The sequence below is a fragment of the Leucopleurus acutus genome, assembly GCF_964270905.1.
Source record: "Leucopleurus acutus genome assembly, chromosome: 20".
Classification (NCBI taxonomy): Eukaryota; Metazoa; Chordata; class Mammalia; order Artiodactyla; family Delphinidae; genus Leucopleurus; species Leucopleurus acutus.
In genome coordinates, this window is record NC_139162.1 from 11532548 (window position 1) to 11554707 (window position 22160).

The 22160-nt window shown below is 36.8% G+C and overlaps 1 protein-coding gene across 6 annotated transcripts in view; it reads right to left on the reverse strand.

Annotated features, from left to right (window-relative positions):
• Nucleotides 1–22160, reverse strand: part of CNTNAP4 (contactin associated protein family member 4) — a gene marked incomplete at both ends in the record, with an annotated part of 261875 nt that overhangs the window by 92209 nt on the left and 147506 nt on the right. For 5 of the 6 annotated variants that reach the window (XM_082862478.1, XM_082862481.1, XM_082862482.1 and 2 more), the window contains 4 exons: nt 7417–7678; nt 10796–10939; nt 11747–11931; nt 12552–12755. In XM_082862478.1, the coding sequence (XP_082718604.1) occupies nt 7417–7678; nt 10796–10939; nt 11747–11931; nt 12552–12755 (795 nt within the window). The remainder of the gene's footprint in view (nt 1–7416; nt 7679–10795; nt 10940–11746; nt 11932–12551; nt 12756–22160) is intronic. The other variant, XM_082862479.1, reaches the window with a different exon arrangement.

Genomic DNA, 22160 nt, shown 5'->3' on the forward strand with positions numbered 1-22160 from the left:
AGTTAAGAAAATGGTAATAGGAACATACATATCGATAATTACCTTAAATGTAAATGAATTAAATGCTCCAACCAAAAGACAAAGACTGGATGAATGGATACAAAACCAAGACCCGTACATATGCTGTCTACAAGAGACCCACTTCAGACCTAGTGACACATACAGACTGAAAGTGAGGGGATGGAAAAAGATATTCCACAAAAATGGAAATCAAAAGAAAGCTGGAGTAGCAATTCTCATATCAGACAAAATAGACTTTAAAATAAAGACTATTACAAGAGACAAAGAAGGACACTACATAATGATCAAGGCATCAATCCAAGAAGAAGATATAACAATTTTAAATATTTATGCACCCAACATAGGAACACCTCAATAAATAATGCAAATGCTAACAGCCATAAAAGGGGAAATCAACAGTAACACAACCATGGTAGAGGACTTTAACACCCCACTTTCACCAATGGACAGATCATCCAAAAGGAAAATAAATAAGGAAACACAAGTTTTAAATGATACATTAAACAAGATGGACTTAACTGATATTTATAGGACATTCCATCCAAAAATAACAGAATACACTGTCTTCTCAAGTGCTCATGGAACATTCTCCAGGAAAGACGGTATCTTGGGTCACAAATCAAGCCTTGGTAAATTTAAGAACACTGAAATCGAATCAAGTATCCTTTCCAACCACAATGTTATGAGACTAGATATCAATTACAGGAAAAAAACTGTAAAAAATACAAACACATGGAGGCTAAACATTATGCTACTAAATAACCAAGAGGTCACTGAAGAACTCAAAGAGGAAATCAAAAAATGCCTAGAAAAAAATGACAATGAACACACGATGATCCAAAACCTATGGGATGCAGCAAAAGCAGTTCTAAGCAGGAAGTTTATAGAAATACAATCCTACCTCACAAAACAAGAAAAATCTCAAATAAACAACCTAACTTTACACCTAAAGCAATTAGAGAAAGAAGAACAAAAATAACCCAAAGTTAGCAGAAGGAAAGAAACCATAAAGATCAGATCAGAAATAAATGAAAAAGAAATAAAGGACAGCATAGTAAAGATCAGTAAAACTAGAAGTCAGTCCTTTGAAAAGTTAAACAAAACTGATAAACCATTAGCCAGACTCATCAAGAAAAAAAGGGAGAGACTCAATAGAACTAAATATGAAAAAGAAGAAGTGACAACTGACCCTGCAGAAATACAAAGGATCATGAGAGATTACTACAAGCAACTATATGTCAATAAAATGGACAACCTGGAAGAAATGGACAAATTCTTAGAAAAGCACAACCTTCTGACAATGAACCAGGAAAAAATAGAAAATATAAACAGACCAATCACAAGCACTGAAATTGAAACTGTGATTAAAAATTTTCCAATGAACAAAAGCCCAGGACCAGATAGCTTCACAGGCATATTCTATCAAACATTTACAGAAGCGCTAACACATATCCTTCTCAAACTCTTCCAACATATAGCAGAGGGAGGAACACTCCCAAACTCATTCTACAAGACCACCATCACCCTGATACCAAAACCAGACAAAGATGTCACAAAGAAAACTACAGGCCAGTATCACTGATGGACATAGATGCAAAAATCCTCAGCAAAATACTAGCAAACAGAATGCAACAGCACATTAAAAGGATCATACACCATGATCAAGTGGGGTTTATCCCAGGAATGCAAGGATTCTTCAATATACGCAAATAAATCAATGTGATACAACATTTTAAAAAACTGAAGGATAAAAACCATATGATAATCTCAATAGATGCAGAAAAAGTTTTTGACAAAATTCAGTACTCATTTATGATGAAAACTCTCCAGAAAGTAGGCATAGAGGGAACTTACCTCAACATAAAAACGATCATATATGACAAACCCAGAGACAACATCGTTCTCAATGGTGAAAAACTGAAACCATTTCCACTAAGATCAGGAACAAGACAAGGTTGCCCACTCTCACCACTATTATTCAACATAGTTTTGGAAGTTTTAGCCACAGCAATCAGCGAAGAAAAAGAAATAAACGGAATCCAAATCAGAAAAGAATTAAAACTGTCACTGTTTGCAGATGACATGATACTATACAAAAAGAATCCTAAAGATACTACCAGAAAACTACCAGAGCTAATCAATGAATTTGGTAAAGTAGCAGGATACAAAATTAATGCACAGAAATCTCTTGCATTCCTATACACTAATAATGAAAAATGTAAAAGAGAAATTAAGGAAATGCTCCCATTTATCATTGCATCAAAAAGAATAAAATATCTAGGAATAAACCTACCTAAGGAGACAAAAGACCTGTACACAGAAAACTATAAGACACTGATGAAAGAAATGAAAGATGATACCAACAGATAGAGAGATCTACCATGTTCTTGGATTGGAAGAATCAACATTGTGGAAATGACTCTACTAGCCAAAGCAATCTACAGATTCAATACAATCCCTATCAAACTACCAATGGCATTTTTCACAGAACTAGAACAAAAAATTTCACAATTCATATAGAAGCACAAAAGACCCCGAATAGGCGTAGCATTCTTGAGAAAGAAAAACAGAGCTGGAGGAATCAGGCTCCTGGACTTCAGACTATACTACAAAGCTATAGTAATCAAGACCATATGGTACTGGCACAGAAACAGAAATATAGATCAATGGAACAGGATAGAAAGCCCAGAGATAAATGCACGCACATATGATCACCTTATTTTTGATAATGGGGCAAGAATACACAGTGGAAAAAAGTCTCTTCAATAAATGGTGCTGGGAAAACTGGACAGCTACATGTAAAAGAATGAAATTAGAACACTCCCTAACACAATACACAAAAATAAACTCAAAATGGATTAAAGACCTAAATGTAAGGCCAGAAACTATCAAACTCTTAGAGGAAAACATAGGCAGAACACTCTATGACATAAATCACAGCAAGATCCTTTTTGACCAGCCTCCTAGAGAAATGGAAATAAAAACTAAAATAAACAAATCGGACCTAATGAAACTTAAAAGCTTTTGCATAGCAAAGGAAACCATAAACAATACAAAAAGACAACTCACAGAATGGGAGAAAATATTTGCAGATGAAGCAACTGACAAAGGATTAATCTCCAAAATTTATAAGCAGTTCATGCAGCTCAATAAAAAACACAAACAACCCAATCCAAAAATGGGCAGAAGACCTAAATAGACATTTCTCCAAAGAAGATATACAGATTGCCAGCAAACACATGAAAAAATGCTCAACATCACTAATCATCAGAGAAATGCAAATCAAAACTACAATGAGGTATCACCTCACACTGGTCAGAATGACCATCATCACAAATATCTACAAACAAATGCTGGAGAAGGTGTGGAGAAAAGGGAACCCTTTTGCACTGTTGGTGGGAATGTAAATTTATACAGCCACTATGGAGAACAGTATGGAGGTTCCTTAAAAAACTAAAAATAGAACTTCCATATGACCCAGCAATGCCACTACTGGGCATACACCCTGAGAAAACCATAATTCAAAAAGAGTCATTTACTACAATGTTCATTGCAGCACTATTTACAATAGCCAGGACATGGAAGCAACCTAAGTGTCCATCGACAGGTGAATGGATAAAGAAGATGTGGCACATATATACAATGGAATATTACTTACCCATAAGAAGAAATGAAATTGAGTTATTTGTAGTGAGGTGGCTGGACCTAGAGTCTGTCATACAGAGTGAAGAAAGTCAGAAAGAAAAAAACAAATACCGTATGCTAACACATATATATGGGGAAAAAAAAAGGTTATGAAGAATCTAGGAGCAGGACAGGAATAAAGATGCAGACCTACTAGAGAATGGACTTGAGGACACGGGGAGGGGGAAGGGTAAGCTGGGACAAAGTGAGAGAGCGGCATGGACATATATACACTACCAAACGTAAAACAGATAGCTAGTGGGAAGCAGCCGCATAGCACAGGGAGATCAGCTCGGTGCTTTGTGACCACCTAGAGGGGTGGGATAGGGAGGGTGGGAGGGAGACGCAAGAGGGAAGAGATATGGGGACATATGTATATGTATAGCTGATTCACTTTGTTATACAGCAGGAACTAATACACCATTGTAAAGTAATTATACTCCAATAAAGATGTTTAAAAAATAAATCAGGGCTTCCCTGGTGGCGCAGCGGTTGAGAGTCTGCCTGCCGAGGCAGGGGACACGGGTTCGTGCCCCAGTCCGGGAAGATCCCACGTGCCGCGGAGTGGCTGGGCCCGTGAGCCATGGCCGCTGGGCCTGCGTGTCCGGAGCCTGTGTCCGCAATGGGAGAGGCCACAGCGGTGAGAGGCCTGCGTACCGCAAAAAAAAAAAAAAAAAAAAATCAAATAAACAGAAAATAAATAAATGTTATAGTTCTGGGAGGAGAATTTTATATTTAACTTTAAGAAAAAAAAAAAAAAGACCTAGTGGCAGGACAGGAATAAATATGCAGAAGTAGAGAATGGATTTGAGGACACAGGGAGGGGGAAAGGTAAGCTGGGACAAAATGAGAGAGTGGCATGGACATATATACACTACGAAACGTAAAATAGATAGGTAGTGGGAAGCAGCCACATAGCATAGGGAGATCAGCTTGGTGCTTTGTGCCCACCTAGAGGGTTGGGATAGGGAGGGTGGGAGGGAGACGCAAGAGGGAAGGGATATGGGGATATATGCTTATGTATAGGTGGTTCACTTTGTTATACAGCAGAAACTAACACACCATTGTAAAGCAATTACACTCCAATAAAGATGTTTAAAAAGAAACATCTCAAATACTGTAAGGCTGCATCTGCCAGTCCCTGCCCATGGGAGCAAGAAGCTTGTTTTCAGGCCTGATTTTCACCTTTAGGAAAAAGCAACAGCAGAAATGTAAAACTCATAGCAGCAATCTCAAATTTGACAATAAATAACTTGTTTTAAACAGGAAAATATAACCGTATTGTTCGTTAGGTTCTTGATCTGAATGATTTTTGCTTTGCCATCTATGAAGGTGACAGAGACTGACAACATTTTATGTCATGAGTGATTTTGTAGTGCTGCTAATATGTCTTATGATTTAGACTATTATAATATCCTTAATATTTCAAAAATGACTGAGGCTGGCATAGTATTTTTTTTTTTTTTTCGGTACGCGGGCCTCTCACTGCTGTGGCCTCTCCCGTTGCGGAGCACAGGCTCCGGACGCGCAGGCTCAGCGGCCATGGCTCACGGGCCCAGCCGCTCCGCGGCACGTGGGATCCTCCTGGACCAGGGCACGAACCCGTGTCCCCTGTATTGGCAGGCGGACTCTCAACCACTGCGCCACCAGGGAAGCCCTGGCACAGTATTTTTGAACCTTTCCAAATGACGATTTGTAAAACTACATCACATTAAAAATTTAGCCTGATAATTCAAACATCTGCACAATTCCATTCTTCCTCAACATAATATAAATTTTTATTCCATTGTAAAAAGCATAAAAACTCTATGCTTTGAAAACCTGTAAGATTAATAATTTATATCTCCAGTAGCAAAGAAAAATTGAGCCATCCTTATAGAATGGAATGATTTAGTATATGATACCCACCAATAATAGGTCATCCATTCTCTTCCGAGTCATTATGATACAACCTGACAACTGATTTAATTATCGAACACTGTACCTGAGAAAGTCTTCTCCTATGAGAGAAACAAATGGACCCCTCACCCATACCATTTAAATAGCCCACCATCCAATGCAAAATGTACTTTCCTCACCGAAACTAGCAAAAATTAATACTTTAAAAGAAACTAGAAAGATGGGAATGGGGGAGTTGGTGTGTAAAGTCCTACTTGTGTTATCTGAAGTGTAACAATTTTAATATATTGACTTTCGTATTTTGTCGAGGATCCTTGTTATTAGCTACGGGCACAGTCACACAAAGTCATATGATGTCATAATAGATGACAGTGTACACGCATTTAAACATTAATTTTTAAAATCATTTGGGGTAGTCTAGATAGACTTACACCTAGTATTTTATTAAATTTGTATGCCTGTAAAGTGTTTAGAAATGAACCAGCTTCATGGGGCTCAGTACAATAACGCTGTACTGAAGCAGCTTCTTTAAGATGCTGAAAATTAGGCTGTGAATATAACCACCCCAGAGGATGTCAAATAACATCACAATAAACTACACATTAATAGCAAGCTTACATTTTTAGCACCTCAGTTTAGGGAGCCTATTAATTAGTAATATGACACTGATTATTTTATTTCCTTTTGTCAAGCCTGCAAATCTACCACATTTTGAGTATTGCATTAAAAAGCCACAGCACAGTACCTCTTAAAAATGATAATTGATATTGAAGTTTCAGTTCCCACATTTAAACTACAGCAATATAAGAACAACAAAATAGATACGCAAAGACTAGGCATATTCATTTGTATACCTGTGTTTCTTATATTTGGTTTCTGACTGTATTTTAACATTTTTTCCTCTCCCAGTCATATTCTATTAATTTTGGTCATAGTTAATATAGATGAGTAGTACAATGGCATCTTTAAATTGTTTTTAAAGATCATTTATTAACTTGATGTCGCAATTTACCCCAATGTGACCTCTAGTTGCTTGGCTTGGGTATTATTCCATATATATGAAAATGTGATGGAGCTCCTTTGTCAAGAATTATATAATTTTAATGAAGAGACAAAAATATCCCTCACCCAAAGCACTGACCTAAATTAGACATCAATTTTCCAGACACTCATACAGTCTCTTTAATTATATTCTAGTCATTAAAATGGTACCATATTGCCTAGAAGTGCAGAGAATTCCATTTGGTTCCCAAATGAGAGACTTTACACAAATCTTCTCCCCAAATATATGCAACACCACACAAACTACAGCAACAAGTAAAGTTAATTTGACTAAATATTTAGGTTTTACATTCACACTAATATTGAGATACAGATATAGATTCCAGAAAGACCCCTCCCCATCTCTCAAAGACCAGATAAGACTAATAATCGTGTTACACAAGACTCATCTTCCACTGAAGATACCCAGCAAACTTGGGGTCCATTTCAAAGTCTGTCATATTTTTCCCAGAACACATTTCCTCGGGATATATTGATTTACCTGGACTGGGCGAGAGGGTCATGGAAGGAAATTTCTATTGCCCCACAACTACCATTTTGGTTAATAAGAACTGCTCGTGTTGAAGACATATTTAAAAGAAAATCGGAATCGAGTTCCTCTAAGGAAGAGATAATCTTATTAACTCAAGTATTCATTTGTTAAACAAATATTAATTTTTGGGTTAAGCATAAAATTTTATGGAGAAGGGACAGAGAGATAAGGAAATCTTTCAAACGCATATACTTTGCCTGCAGGAATGCATTTATTACCTGCTGTGATGTCACTGGGTAATTTTCCTGGACGGTAGAGATTCACCTTAAGTCTTCCATCATTAAGAAAGAGGAGGAGACCCCCTGAAACCAGCTGAAGCTCACTGAATAGCAGTAGCCCCTCCTTATTCCAGGTTCGAAATTGAAAAGTGGCAGAAACTTCGTCCTCCCCGGAAGAGCCCATCAGTGCTAAGTAACTCCTGGGGCTCAGAAAAGTCACAGGCACAGACTGTGGTTCTGAACAAGAAAACAACACATTTCCCTGAGAATAAAGTAAAAGAAAAAGCTTTAAGAATGACACTCACATCACCTTAGTGATAAAATCTGAAATACAGAGGCTGTTTATCAATCTCTAATTACCCCTGACTTAAAACAACAACAAAAATTGCTATCAACATGAATATTCAAATCCTTGCCATATGTCTTAAAGGTTCTTCAAATCCAGAGATACATGGTCAGGCAAATCTTTCCCTGCGTTTTCCGGGTGAAATTATTTCCTCCCCATCTCTCAGTTCACACAGGCATCTAACTCAATGCAATTGAATTCAATAAAAAATTTATTTAAAACAACTCTTTTTTTATGTTTTACTTGGTTTTCTCTTCCCACTTATTTTACCCTTTTGCTGCCTTTGGCTTCTAACCCATCCCTTAACATAACCAACATTAATGAGCTACTGGTTTTCCTTCCATGTTTTTTCATAATTCTCTCTGTTTCCATTGACATATACAAATACATATATACACATATATATGTATATACATGTTTAAGTTATGTGTTCACTTATATGTACATTCACGTACACCTAAATGTGTTTTGAATACATATACCTACACACTAGGCATTATTTGTTTTATTAAAATAGGAGCCATGTTTTATGCTGTTTACTGTATCATGATTTTATCATTAACCAATAACTTACGGAAATCCCTTTGAGTTATCTGGCAGAAGCCTAATTCCTACTTTTATTGATTGCATAATATTTTACTACGTGAATGTTCCAATTTTAGTCAACTGTTTCCTTGTTAATGTATATTCACTTCGTTTCCAGGTTTTGCCTCTCTGAACAATGCAAGAATAAAGAACTCTGCATGCTTCTCTATGTGCTGGTATTTGCAGTTCTGCAGAAGAGGGTTCTAAATAAAGAACTATTGTATCTACATGTTTTAATAAATATTTCCAGCTTCTTCTCTGCCCACCAAAAAAAGTCAAATTCTCCACATTTCCAACAGTAGTATACAAAGGTATGCTTTTCCTACATCCTTGACAAAGATATGCTTTTCCCCACATCCTTGACAGCAATAGGTATTACATATCTTTTAAATTTGCATAAGTTCAACAACAAAATACCAGAGTGATGTATCATTCTTATTTCTCTTGCATTTACCTAACAGTATATCTAAGCATTTTTCATGAGTTTGTTGCTCTTCTGGACTCGCTTTCCTCAGAACGGTCTGTTCATACCCTCTGCCTATTTTTCATTTTTCATTTTATTAGGTTTAACATTGCATAATACAATGTAGTACTTACATTCTCTTTTGAACCATTTTTGTCTTTTTCTTATCATTATGTGCTTGTCATCAGATTTACATGTATTATTTCTTATCTAATGGTTTTTAGGTAGATCTTCAAGATACATTAGAATTGCATGAATTTTCATTAAAATGTTGTACATGAAGGATTATTTTGCTATTAGAGTTAAATACATATTTAAGGATTAAAAAAGAAAACGTAAAGGTCCGAACTATTTAGAAATAATTAGAATGTTCCTTAACAGGCTTCAGAAATCAAGATAAATGTTTTTATTTTACCCGAAAATAATCTTCAACAGATTTTCTAAATATAGATTTGAAAAGTCAATGAAATCACTTTATTTAGAAGAATACACATTGGAATTAAACTACTAGCCTTGGTTAAACAAAAACATTTGGCTATACCGTGATTCTGTTAAAAGTGAATTACCTTTCACTGCAGACAAATACCTTGCCCCAGTGAATGAAGTAACAAAAGCAGAAGAGTGAAATAAACTGACCCATAATGTAAAGGCAATTATAAGACTAACAAACCTGGTAAAAATGGAAACATTTACCAGCTGCATTTGGACAGCTGTCTGCTACTCTACAAGCAGCAAATCCTCTTGGCAATGAAGAGTGGGTGCTAGCTGCACGAGCAGCTTCTGGAAACTCATTTTGCAATGAAACACTCACATCTATCTCTCTATAATATTTTTATTTTCCATTTAAATTCTTTTCCCTTTTTTAAAGAAAAAACTATTTAAAAATCTTGCTGGATGGTGTACTCATATAAATACTATCAATTCACACAGAGAATTAAGAATAAAATGTTTTGTAAGCAATAAATAATCCCATGATGTGGTTTGGGTTTTGCTGACACAACATGAGCTTACATTTACATATTCTGAATTTTGAACAATTAAAGAAATGTATTCAAATAGATAGATGTGTCTGCTTTTCTGTCATTAAGCTGGTTAAGCTAGAAACCACGTTTCACAGAATCTCTTTTCTTGTCTTGCTCTGGTTAAAAGTTAGCCAGAAAGGGAGCTTGCATGATATGAGTCAGAAGTGAAAGGCTGGCCGTTTTCCCCCCAAAGGTTTTCTGTGTGTGATAAAGCCCAGTGAGGGAGGATCACAGAGGGGCTGGTTTATTCCAGCTTGTCCTGGCTTTCACTCTGCTCCGTCTCTTCCTCCAGACAGCTGGGCTCCACTTTCCAGCGCCTCTGATGATTGTTAAGATCCAAGTTCTAAAATAGACCCTTGTTCCTAAACTCACAGTGATGCTGCTTCCCTGACTGAACCCTGACCGATAACAGTTGTATTTAAATTCTGCTGCATTTCCATAGAATTAGAGTATAATGCAGCCTGACCAGCACTGCTCTTGGGACAGACTGGCAGATGCAATCTTGTAAAAGTCTATTAGTTTCTTTTATTGGTTATAAATGACCATGGCAAAATACAAATTTTTCAAATGCTTCTCTAATATAGATGGATGTTATCTGACTCCAGGAACTTGGTATGCTTCCTCAGAGAGTGTGTCAGGGAGTATCTTATAAAGGAAATTACAGAGTAAGAGAAATTAGTCTCCTGGGAGTAATAATATCACAACAAAATAAATTATCAGTTGCACCAAAAAAAGGCCTGCTTTACTTCATATAAATATAAAACAATCATGCCCTATGAATTTTAAATTTTTAACATAGAATTCATCCCTTACATGCATATTGCCAAGCAGAGAAATGTTTTTAAGGAACAAGAGTAAAGTCTAAAACATCACATCAAGTGGGAATTCAAAATGAAGCAATTGTTTTGTGTGGAAAAGCCTCGCAGTTTTCCTCATTTGTTCACATGAAGACTCAGGTCTTACCATAATGATGATCTGTGGGTTCTGTTGCTTGGCCAAATCAATAACATCCACTCCATTGTAATAGAGATTTTCTAAACACCCATGAAAATGTTTATGGGGGAATGACGCTGATTTTCCAGGTGCTGGAATCCCTCCAAAGCTGATCTTAGAAAGAAAAATGGCATCAATAATATTGTTTAGTGATTTTTTGATAATCTGCTTAAATAATTACGATTAGCAACTATAGCTGTAATCATCACAGATAGACCGATTTTTCAGTACCCTACACTGCCATATTTTTAATTTCAAATGGAGATTAAAAAAAATTAAGATGCATATCTTGAAACAAATTTATATGCATTCAGTTTTCGCTTACACAAGAGCTTGATTATTTTTACAGGTTGCTCATCACACCTGATTTCAATATTTTTTGGTTGCTGAAGAACAATACATCTTTATATCCATGGTAAACCTTGACAACTTTAACAATGTTACCAATTACAATGACATTTTGTTTCATATATATTTCTGGCACACATTGATATCTGTGCATTTGAACTGATTATTAATGAATCAATTAATCTATTTATTGCTACATTCTCTCCATAAATCTGCACTGTTCAGGAGTGCCCTTTACCCGCCCCTACCACCACCAATCATGCAACACATTCTGTATTTACTTGTAATGAGATCTCTTCAAGAACATTTCCTACATGTGGCAATTTGTAACTACACATTGCAGGCAAAAAAGATGACATTTCTTTGTAATAATAAATTAACGTACTGGGAGAAAGATGGAGCCTCAGTAGTACATGCACAAAATTTGCTACTTGCGTTAGGTCACCTAGAGGAACACTTCATCAGAACCTTGACTGACTCTGAACGTAGGTTTTCTATAGTGTATTTTCTTTCATGTGGCTATACCACATATATATTACAAAGTCTGCATTAATTGAAACGTAACCGTCACACCTCATAATCGAGATGTAGGTAACTGAACTCTCCCTGGGCGTGGAAACGATGTCTGTGCTCATCCACTGTAAAGTTGACTTGTTTGCCCAAGCGTTGGATGAGCACGGAATGCCAGTGCTGGTCGTCCAGCAGGCTGCCCAGGGTGAGACTGATTGGGCCGTGAGTGGAGGGCAGCTTAGCTTCACCTTAGAAGAGAAAAAAAGAACAGCACTATTATTCTCAGTTTAAAAAAAAGAAAAAAAAGTTCCTTTTGGGGGCACCAGAGTCTCTCATGATAATTGCAATCTCTTTTCATCCACTCCATCCAAAATGCTAGTCTGAATTTACCTCAAGTTTGAATATAATATGCTCTCAACCTTGTTGTAATTTCTTCCTCTGTTAATTCTCTTTATTAGCATTACCCACCATCACACACTCATTTTCAATATAAATTTTATCTTTGCTACAACCTCATTATTTTTACTACGTCGGTATTTTTCAATGACCCATCCCTTTCATCATGATGTTTGAAAATAGCTAAGTGGTTCTGTCAGCACTATGACACTGAAAGAGGGTCTTGTACAATTTGCAAATAGGAACCATTTTTACGTGCAAGCACAATATGGGCGTATATATATGTGTGTGTGATATATATATGTGTGATATATATATATATATATATATATATATATCACATACAAACACTTGAATGTAGAAATATGGCACCTTAATTGTTAAAAAAAGATAAGCTATAAAAGCATAAAGTTACTAAGGTGATGTCTAAATGACCAGAGATTTTTCAAGCACTTTACCCAAACAGTTTTACCTGAATTAATAACTAAAAAGAGTTTTCCTCCTCGTAATTCCAGTGTGATGTGATCTCCATTTTGCCCTTGCCGGTGGAGTAGAATCCCATCGCTCTGCATAGTTTTAAATTTCAAAGAAATTATATCCTTTATTGGGCTCAGGGATTTTTGATCAAATCTGTAGAGAAGGCAACTTTTCCCATCAAGATCAACCACCTCTGATCCTAGGCAAAGATATTAAAAGTCATTCTAAGGATAAATATGCTTTTCAATAAAGCATTTTAAAAGTGTATGTACAGAAAGAGCATTATACTTGTACCCATACATGTATAGTTCAGCTCCAAGCCAATCAAAATAATGGAAAATAAAACCACCAAATGTCTAATTCCTTCTAATTCCTGGGATTGATTCCATTTTAGTCTTTATTCACCTATTTACAAAATTCATGATCTAGAAATACATTTTGAAATGTATTCCTAATTTTCTCTTATATTATTAAAGGCTGTTTCTCATTCCATAATAAATTAGGGAAAAGGTTATAATCAATACCCATAAAACCACTTTGCATATTTCATGATCAATATTTTTAATGACATTCTTGAAATGTTGAAGTTAAATGGTTTTTTACCTTCTGAAAAAGTAGTTTTGAAATCTCAAAATTCTTTCTATATGGCATATATAAAAGAGATCGACACACAAATACAAACACATACATCGGACTCATCAATGCCACCTCAAGTATACATTAAACTGACCTTTGTGTTTTGTTTTATTTTATTATTTTTGTGGCTAAGTAATAGTATTTAAGAGCAATGCTATTTTCTGTCTTCTCAAGGGCACTGTTGGAAAGATATTCACTTAATGACATTATAAGGGCTGTTCTGCTGCATTTGTGTCATAACTGTGACATTGACAGGTTTTTTCAGCTTTCTGACAGTGTCTTATCTACTCATTGTCAAGATCACTTTTATTCAGTTCATCTGATAAAAGGTGTCATGTTATACCAGTAACATAACAGTACATCTGTCAAAATCAGTTGCACCATGAGCAAAGAACTGATAATACTCAGAAAGCCTTGCAGTGTTTCCTACATTTCACAAGTCGAAGATTTTTTTTTTTTAAGGCAATTACCCTTGAGAGTGCATTTATGTAACAAATGAAGAGGTTAGGGAAACCCAATAAAATAGGAAGCTATTTTTCAACTGGTTAGGTGACTTCTCCCAGTCAACAAAACGACATTACAGTTCACTCATCTTGTTTCATTCGACAAAATTATTACATCAACTTGTATGTCCAAATATGCATTTCTTTCAGATTATCCATCATATGTAATGGGAACCATTTATATTCACCACCGCCCCAAATTTTTTCCAACTATTTTATGCAGCTATCTTTTGGAAATTCAGAGGTTTGATTTTTCCACGTCTTGTTAATGTGCTTATAAAAGAATTCATTCACCAAGTGCACATGAATAAACATTGCATTCTGTAGAAAGAATAATGTTAACTGAATAATTACTCCTTGTTATATAGCTGAATGAATGTGCATGGCAAAAACATAACTCTGTGACAAATACAAATAATGTGTTCTATGATAATTAGATTACAACAAATTAAGAAAAATTCCAATAAGACAGACTTTAAATGCTGACACATTTGGAGCCACGCAGTTATCTCTGAGTTAATGCATTGCTTAAAGGCAACCATCATTATAATGATTTTATTTCAGATAAAGTCTATTTTTGGAATTAGCTAGCAAGAGAATTTTTTCCCCAATGAACGTCTAGCCTGTGATACTTCAGCCTTCTATTTCTTTTTTTCTCTCTTCTTCACTACTGTTGCTATTACATTATAATGGTCATATCAGCCTTTCATGGCACCAAGAGCTTTGTGCCTGGAATATCTCCATCAGCAAAATGGGATAGTGAGAGACATATTAGACTATTGATGCCTAAAGCAATGGTATACTACTTCATCTCTTAAATGGAAGCCACTTGGCATTTTCTCTCTTACCTATTATGTTCTTACTTCACAGGTATCACACTAAGTAGTTGGGTCCATTCATTCAATAAATATTTATTTAGCCCATCCAGTCTGAGGCCCTGTGATGGATGCTGAGATAAAAGAGGGATCAACACCAACACGGCCCTTGTCCTCATGGAACTTACATTCAGTGAAGACGGACAACAAGTAGCAAGTAAAAAAGTAAGTTCACATTCCCACCAGCAGTGCAGGAGGGTTCCCCTTTCTCCACACCCTCTCCAGCATTTATTGTTTCTAGATTTTTTGATGATGGCCATTCTGACCGGTGTGAGATGATATCTCATTGTAGTTTTGATTTGCATTTCTCTAATGATGAATGATGTTGAGCATTCTTTCATGTGTTTGTTGGCAATCTGTATATCTTCTTTGGAGAAATGTCTATTTAGGTCTTCTGCCCATTTTTGGATTGGGTTGTTTGTTTTTTTGTTCTTGAGCTGCATGAGCTGCTTATAAATTTTGGAGATTAATCCTTTGTCAGTTGCTGGTACAGCCACTACGGAGAACAGTATGGAGGTTCCTTAAAAAACTACAAATAGAACTACCATATAACCCAGCAATCCCACTACTGGGCATATACCCTGAGAAAACCATAATTCAAAAAGAGTCATGTACCCAAATGTTCATTGCAGCTCTATTTACAATAGCCAGGAGATGGAAACAACCTAAGTGTCCATCATCGGATGAATGGATAAAGAAGATGTGGCACATATATACAATGGAATATTACTCAGCCATAAAAAGAAACAAAATTGAGTTATTTGTAGTGAGGTGGATGGACCTAGAGTCTGTCATACAGAGTGAAGTAAGTCAGAAAGAGAAAGACAAATACCGTATGCTAACACATATATATGGAATCTAACAAAAAAAATGTCATGAAGAACCTAGGGGTAAGACAGGAATAAAGACACAGACCTACTAGAGAATGGACTTGAGGATATGGGGAGGGGGAAGGGTAAGCTGTGACAAAGCGAGAGAGTGGCATGGACATATATACACTACCAAACGTAAAATAGCTAGCTAGTGGGAAGCAGCCGCATAGCACAAGGAGATCAGCTCGGTGCTTTGTGACCACCTGGATGGGTGGGATAGGGAGGGTGGGAGGGAGGGAGATGCAAGAGGGAAGAGATATGGGAACATATGTATATGTATAACTGATTCACTTTGTTATGAAGCAGAAACTAACACACTATTGTAAAGCAATTATACTCTAATAAAGATGTAAAAAATAAATTATTTAAAATTTTTTTAAAAAGTAAGTTCATAAACCATTACAGACCATAACAGGCATTCTGATCAAGATTAAAAGAAGCCTGGGGTCACTTTAATTATGGTAGTTGGGAAAGCTCAGTTCTCAGGTCTAGAAACCTGATGCTGAAGCAGATGGTAATCAATAATCTTCTTACTCTTGTCAGTCTTCAAGTCCTAAACTTGTCCCCATAAAATAATTACTCTTATGCTTAATTTTAAGATGGCTAGACATTCTCCCAACACATTCTCTCATTCATTATCATGAAAGGAAGCTCTGAGGATGCTGAGAAACTCCAGTGGCAGTCAGTAACTCAGCTCTCAGATTTCACATGCAATGTGAACAGTACCCTTCGGGAAAAAAAGCTAAATATAATTCAGAATGTAAGTACAATGTCAGTACGAGGAAACTTCAAGTTATATCCGTGTAATATATGTACAAGGATTCCCATAAAACAAAGGAATTCAGGATGGTCCCTATCAGTATTACTTTAGAAAGAAAACTCACTTATAAACACTATTTACAGAACTTATCTGATATATAAAAAGCATGCGATTTTAAACAATCATCATAAAACGTGCTATGATAAATACAGTTAACGATATAAAAATCTGGAACTATCTGAAAAAAAATAATCTTTTGAGAGACAGAGGGAGAGAGAGGAAGAGAGTATCTGAATTTTCTCCAAGGATGCTGGTGGGAGAGACAGGTCTCTCTTGGAACTGACATTACCACTGTTAAGAAAATTGAAAAAGCTGGAAAATAAATCAAAGGAATAACTTCATGTCCTCTCAATGCCATGCTGGAGCTTTTTAAAAGAAGCCCGTCTAATTAATTCTAGGTGAATTCACAAATATCTTATTTTACTATTTATTACTGATGAGGGCCAGTCTCTAAGTTACATGTTAATTTATAGTTTTGTTTTGTTTTGTTTTCCCAGTAGAGATGCAAATAACTTCCGTCAGATAGAAAATATATCCCCAAAGGTTATGGTTTTATTGCCCTGTTGGACATTAAACATTTGTGTACTTAACCTAGTGATAGTAATTCAACATTCTTTTTTCCAGCTTTTAGGAACCACTTGCATTCTTGGCCTATGGCCCCTTCCTTCTTGTATAGGACCAGCATCATAGCATCTTCAAATTTCTCTCTTTCTCATTATCTCTCATGTTTGCATTCACAGTCACATCTCCTTCTCTAACTCTGATCCTGTCACCTCTCTTTTATAAGGACCCCTGTGACTACACTGGGTCCACCTGGATAATCCAGGATAATCTCCCCAACTCAAGACCCGTAATTAATCACAACTGTAAAGTACCTTTGTCATATAACGTAACATATTTACGGTTACAGAGCATTATTCTATCACAGCAAGTTACCTGCTCTCTTTGTCCCTGTTCCTTCATCTGTAACATGGGAATAATAGTACATTCTTTTCTTTAAGTGAAGTATAGGTGATTTACCATATTTTGTTAATAACAGTATATTCTTCATAGGTCTGTTGTATGAATGCATATCTACACAATTTTTGGAAGTTGCTAGCATATAATTAGAATTCAATAAATTGTTAACTACTATTAATGCTATTACTTATTAGAACACTGGGCAGGGAAAGAGGGATAGCAAAAATAGTTTAATAAATACATTTGGTGTGTTTATTTTTTAAAAGTGGACTCTAAAAAATAATGAATTTCTGAAGTGCACAAGAAATGCTCAATTACCAATGTCATTGCCAGGTTATGCAGCAAGAATGATTTTGAGCCATCTGTGGGTTCTGTGGCTTTTTCTCTGTCTGTCAGCAAATGCCTGAGCTGACTCACCATGGCAATTGTCGGTGACCTGAATCCTTCTCAGTGAATACCTCCATCTCAGATCTTCTCATTTAGAGCAGGAAGCAAGGAAAGAGGTGGCTCACAAGGATTGCAGGCCCTACTCTCATTATCAATTCTCCCCGAGACCCTGGGAAAGAGATGTAGCCTGCTTGATTTGCATGATTCAGAAATATAATCTCCCGTAGAATACAGAGTTTTCTGAAAGAAAATATTCCTATTTCTTTCAGGGAGTTGTGTGAGAAGTGGAATTGCTGAAACACGTATCCTGCGCTCCTTCTGCAGCACATATTTATGGAGACCTTTCCGCGAACACAGTGGAAGACACAGTAATGCATAACACGAAGAGCATTTTTTTTTCCAGGAGCTTACGGTCTAGCAGGGAAGACACACGTCCCTGAGGTGTGATTATTCATGCTTCACTTCTGCATCAGGGCTGGGTCCTGAACGATTTCTAACACGTGCAGGAGGAGTTGAACCTCTCAGCCTCAGAGAAGGACGTTAACTAAAGGGCAGAAATACTTCACCTCCGTAAGCAGCAAACTGCTTTTCTACCTCTGCATGTTTCACATGCAAACACACTCCTCATTGTCATATCTTCCACTTGACCCAGTACCATTCCCTCTCCTTTGCATCCTATCCCTGCTCCAGAAGTTTGAGGCTTCTCCAATTGTGAGGGGTTGACATTTGAAAAAGCAATGTCTTCCCCACCCTGTAAGTGAATTACTAAGAAAAACACATCCAAGAGCATGATTTCTCAAATTGGGGTCCGTGGTCACACCACGTGAGAATCACCTAAGGAGAATCTCTTGTGGCCTCCGTAAACGTTCAGCAAACATCCTGCGCTCTGCCTGATGTCCGCTAATTTAGAATCTCTGAAAGACAACCCAAGAGTATAGGTTCCTGAGTGATCCTGAGGCAGACGACAGCATAAGGGTTATTTGACAAGAAGAAGAGGTAGCTTACAGAAACCTGTTCTCTGAAAATGAACAACCTCATTGCATACTGAATTGTACCATGGAAAACAAAATTGTTTTATTTATCTATACCATAGGTGGTACTTGCAGAAAATTGTGGAGGTGGTAGTGACTTGTCCCTGAAATGTCTTTCAGGGAGAAATGGATTCTGTGAGTTAAACCATGAATCATAGCATTATTGATGAGATCAGTTGACTAAGAAACTTAAAAGAGAAAAATTGGAACAGAAAATGCATGAAATGGAAAACAAATCATTAAAAATAGAAAATTCACTTTATTGAAGGTCATGAAAGAGTTCTTGAAAAAGACATGAGACTCTTCTAATAATTCTTTGGGAATCATCCCAAAAACACAAATAGAAAAAGAGTGCTACCACTAGAGAAAACAGCTATGGACCAAACTCTTCTGGGCTAAATTGAATTCAGTCTTAAACACTGATCATACTGCCTCTCTATTTAAAAATTACTACCTATGAATCACTAAACAAACAGAGGTCCAATTTTGACTTCTAAAAAACATTAATCAGACTGAGTCACTGTTAAACTATTATACAGTGAAATATTAAAGCTACAGCATGATGTATAGGCACGTGAGATCTGCATTACAGAATTGTGCTTTTAAAGAGATGGAGAGGAGAGACCAAGCGCTTGAGAAATCAACAGGAAATGGGTTGTTCTATTTTTGCATAGTAGCATAAAAGAACGTAGAATGATTTAAGGGACTCTCAGGGTTAAAACAACTAAAATTAATATGGTAAAAAGGAAGAAGGCACAGGATCAAATGCTGTATATAACCACAGGGAAAAGGTGACTTTACTATCATGGTTTTTGTTTTGTTTTTTTTCCAGTACGTGGGCCTCTCACTGCTGCGGCCTCTCCCGCTGCGGAGCACAGGCTCCGGACGCGCAGGCTCAGCGGCCATGGCTCACAGGCCCAGCCGCTCCGCGTCATGTGGGATCTTCCCGGACCGGGGCACGAACCCGTGTCCCCTGCATCGGCAGGCGGACTCTCAACCACTGCGCCACCAGGGAAGTCCACTATCACGGCTTTAAACAGACTGAGTTAAGGTCAGTGATAACACTCCAGGAGGTTATGGGAGCAAACATCATCATGGCCACTTACATATCAATTTAAATTAACCTTTTAAATAGATTTGAAATAGGTAACATCTACTTCATCAAGGATGCTGGAGTGTATCATTGGAGGATGTAAGCTGGATTTCTGTTTCTAATATTTATTTGTTATTTTTGTGATGTCACAGAAATCACTTAAGTGCCAATTCTCAATTTCCTTATTTGGAATATGTGGAGAATAATTCCAACCTTTCATGCTATACCAAAAAAGCTGTTGGCACCCGAGGGAAATATCAAAATGCCTTGACAGTTATTATTTGGTATGCTATTATTATCATTTTAATAATAACAACTTTTGAAATTTCATATGTTCATCTCAGAGATATTTCTCTTTTCATCAGTTGCTACTGCTTGAAGATAATAAATTTGGATGTTTACATATTTATTCATTTTTTGGTTTATATCGTGGCTAATCAGATATTTTTCTTAATACCTCCGCTTAACAAATAGTTACTGAACGTTTACTGTGCCAAGCTCTACAGTAGGAGGCTGTGTAACAGGGAACACATTCCATCCTCATGGATCCTCCAATCAGAAGGGAAAGAAAGACATCACACAACTCATCCCATCTGAACAGATGTTTTTACAAATTGTTAAGTGGAACTTGAAGGAAAAGGACAGGGTAATATCAGAGGTTTGAGCAGAAAGGTCTAAATTAGGTTGTTGATTAGGGACGACATCTCTGAGGAAATGATATTTAAGCTGAGTAGACCACCACCTATGAGAACATCTAGGGTCAGGAAAGGAAGAGAAGGTGGGGGGAGAAGAGGGTGAGAAGAGCTGGGAGGGTGGGAGAGTCTGGAGAGGGATGGATGGTGTGGCAGAAACTAAATGGAAGAGATCCACAGGGACTGGCAGATCACCTTGACCCTGTGAAAGCTTGGTTCCAGGTTTTTCTTGGACAGGTCTATTTAGGATTTGTCCTTAGTCCCAGGACGTAACAATTGGTCCTCAGTTACGGTGTTTATTCCAAAGACAATGCCTTTCTGGCTTTTCAGGTAAAAGCCCAAAGAGTTTAACAAGTCTCTCTAAATCGGCAGAACTTGGACTCCAAAGGTATCCTTCCCAGAACTAGGCAGATGCTGGATGAGGTCTTCAGGACTTGAATCTTCCAGCTCTTGCTTTTGCCTGGTGCATAGTGGGCATGGGTAAGTCAGGAATCAGGCAAGGATTTAAGGGGAATGTGTAAGAAGGAGTCAGGGCTCTCCCTCTCTGACGCCCTCCTTTTCAGTATTCCACCCTAAATTTCTAATCACTCTGGCAACCTTGAACTCTGACCTCTGTCTCCTCAGTCAAGTAAAATCTGGCTACTTGCTGCTTGAGTATTATGATGTTCTTAGGAAAAAGTCAGTTAAATATGGATCTCCAGGAGTTTGCTTTCCATCTTTCAAAAATCAAGTCCTCTCAAGTTGCTGCCTGTTTTGAGTTGAATTTCAAAGCCCTGAAGCATTTCTTTAAATGTATTTTATCCAGCCACTATAATTGCTGTGGGCAGCAAGATAGTCCAATAAAAGCTACTCTGTTATGACTGGTACCTAAAAGCAAATCTCTCTTTTTTTGTAAAATTTTATAACTATTGACTTGTCCATTAATTTATTTAGGATTGCAAAATGGGCATATATTGATTCTACTATTCCTTGTTTATTTATGTAAGTATAACTTTAAAGAAAAATTCCCTCTAACCTTCTATTCGATTACCTTGAGGTCCAGATCACACAGGAAGAGTAGGATAAATGCTTGATGTTTTCTCTTCACTTATTAGCTTTCAAAATAATGAGTCGATTCCTTAATAGTTCTCCTAGGTGACCAATGAGGGTTCTTTTTTTAGTATTATCATGAACCCATTCACTTAAATATAGTTAATATGTTTCAAAACTGCAGCTACTATCTTTATTGATGCTAAAATATTTCCATCTTTGGTCAGTGAGAGCCCCTTCAGTTGGCTGAGTTCTTTTGACATTATTCTGGTGGGTTTTCATAGTCTCCTTATTTTCTGGCATTCTAAAAGCTAACCTCATTTTAATTTTAATATAACTTCACGTATCATCAAATTAAAATCTTAAGACTATAAACTTTGCAAAGAATTAGAATTTATCCACTTTGATTTTAGGCCAACATGAATCCATCTTCTTTTTAAACTCTGACATCAAATAGGATCCCTCAGCTACAGTATTAGCTGATAAACAATCTGAGAGCAGGGACTGTATTTAAAGCACCTTGTCAAGATTTTATGTTGACATGTTGGAGCTGCTTAATAAGTAGGTATTGGATTCAATCACAACTATTCTTTAGGGTAAATCTAACACCTTTCCTGCTTTTCCTTTTTCCCCAATCCAACAAGTGGTGTGAGAGAGCTGCATCCTGAGTAGACAGAAGGCTATGACTTAGTTTTCTTTCAGTATT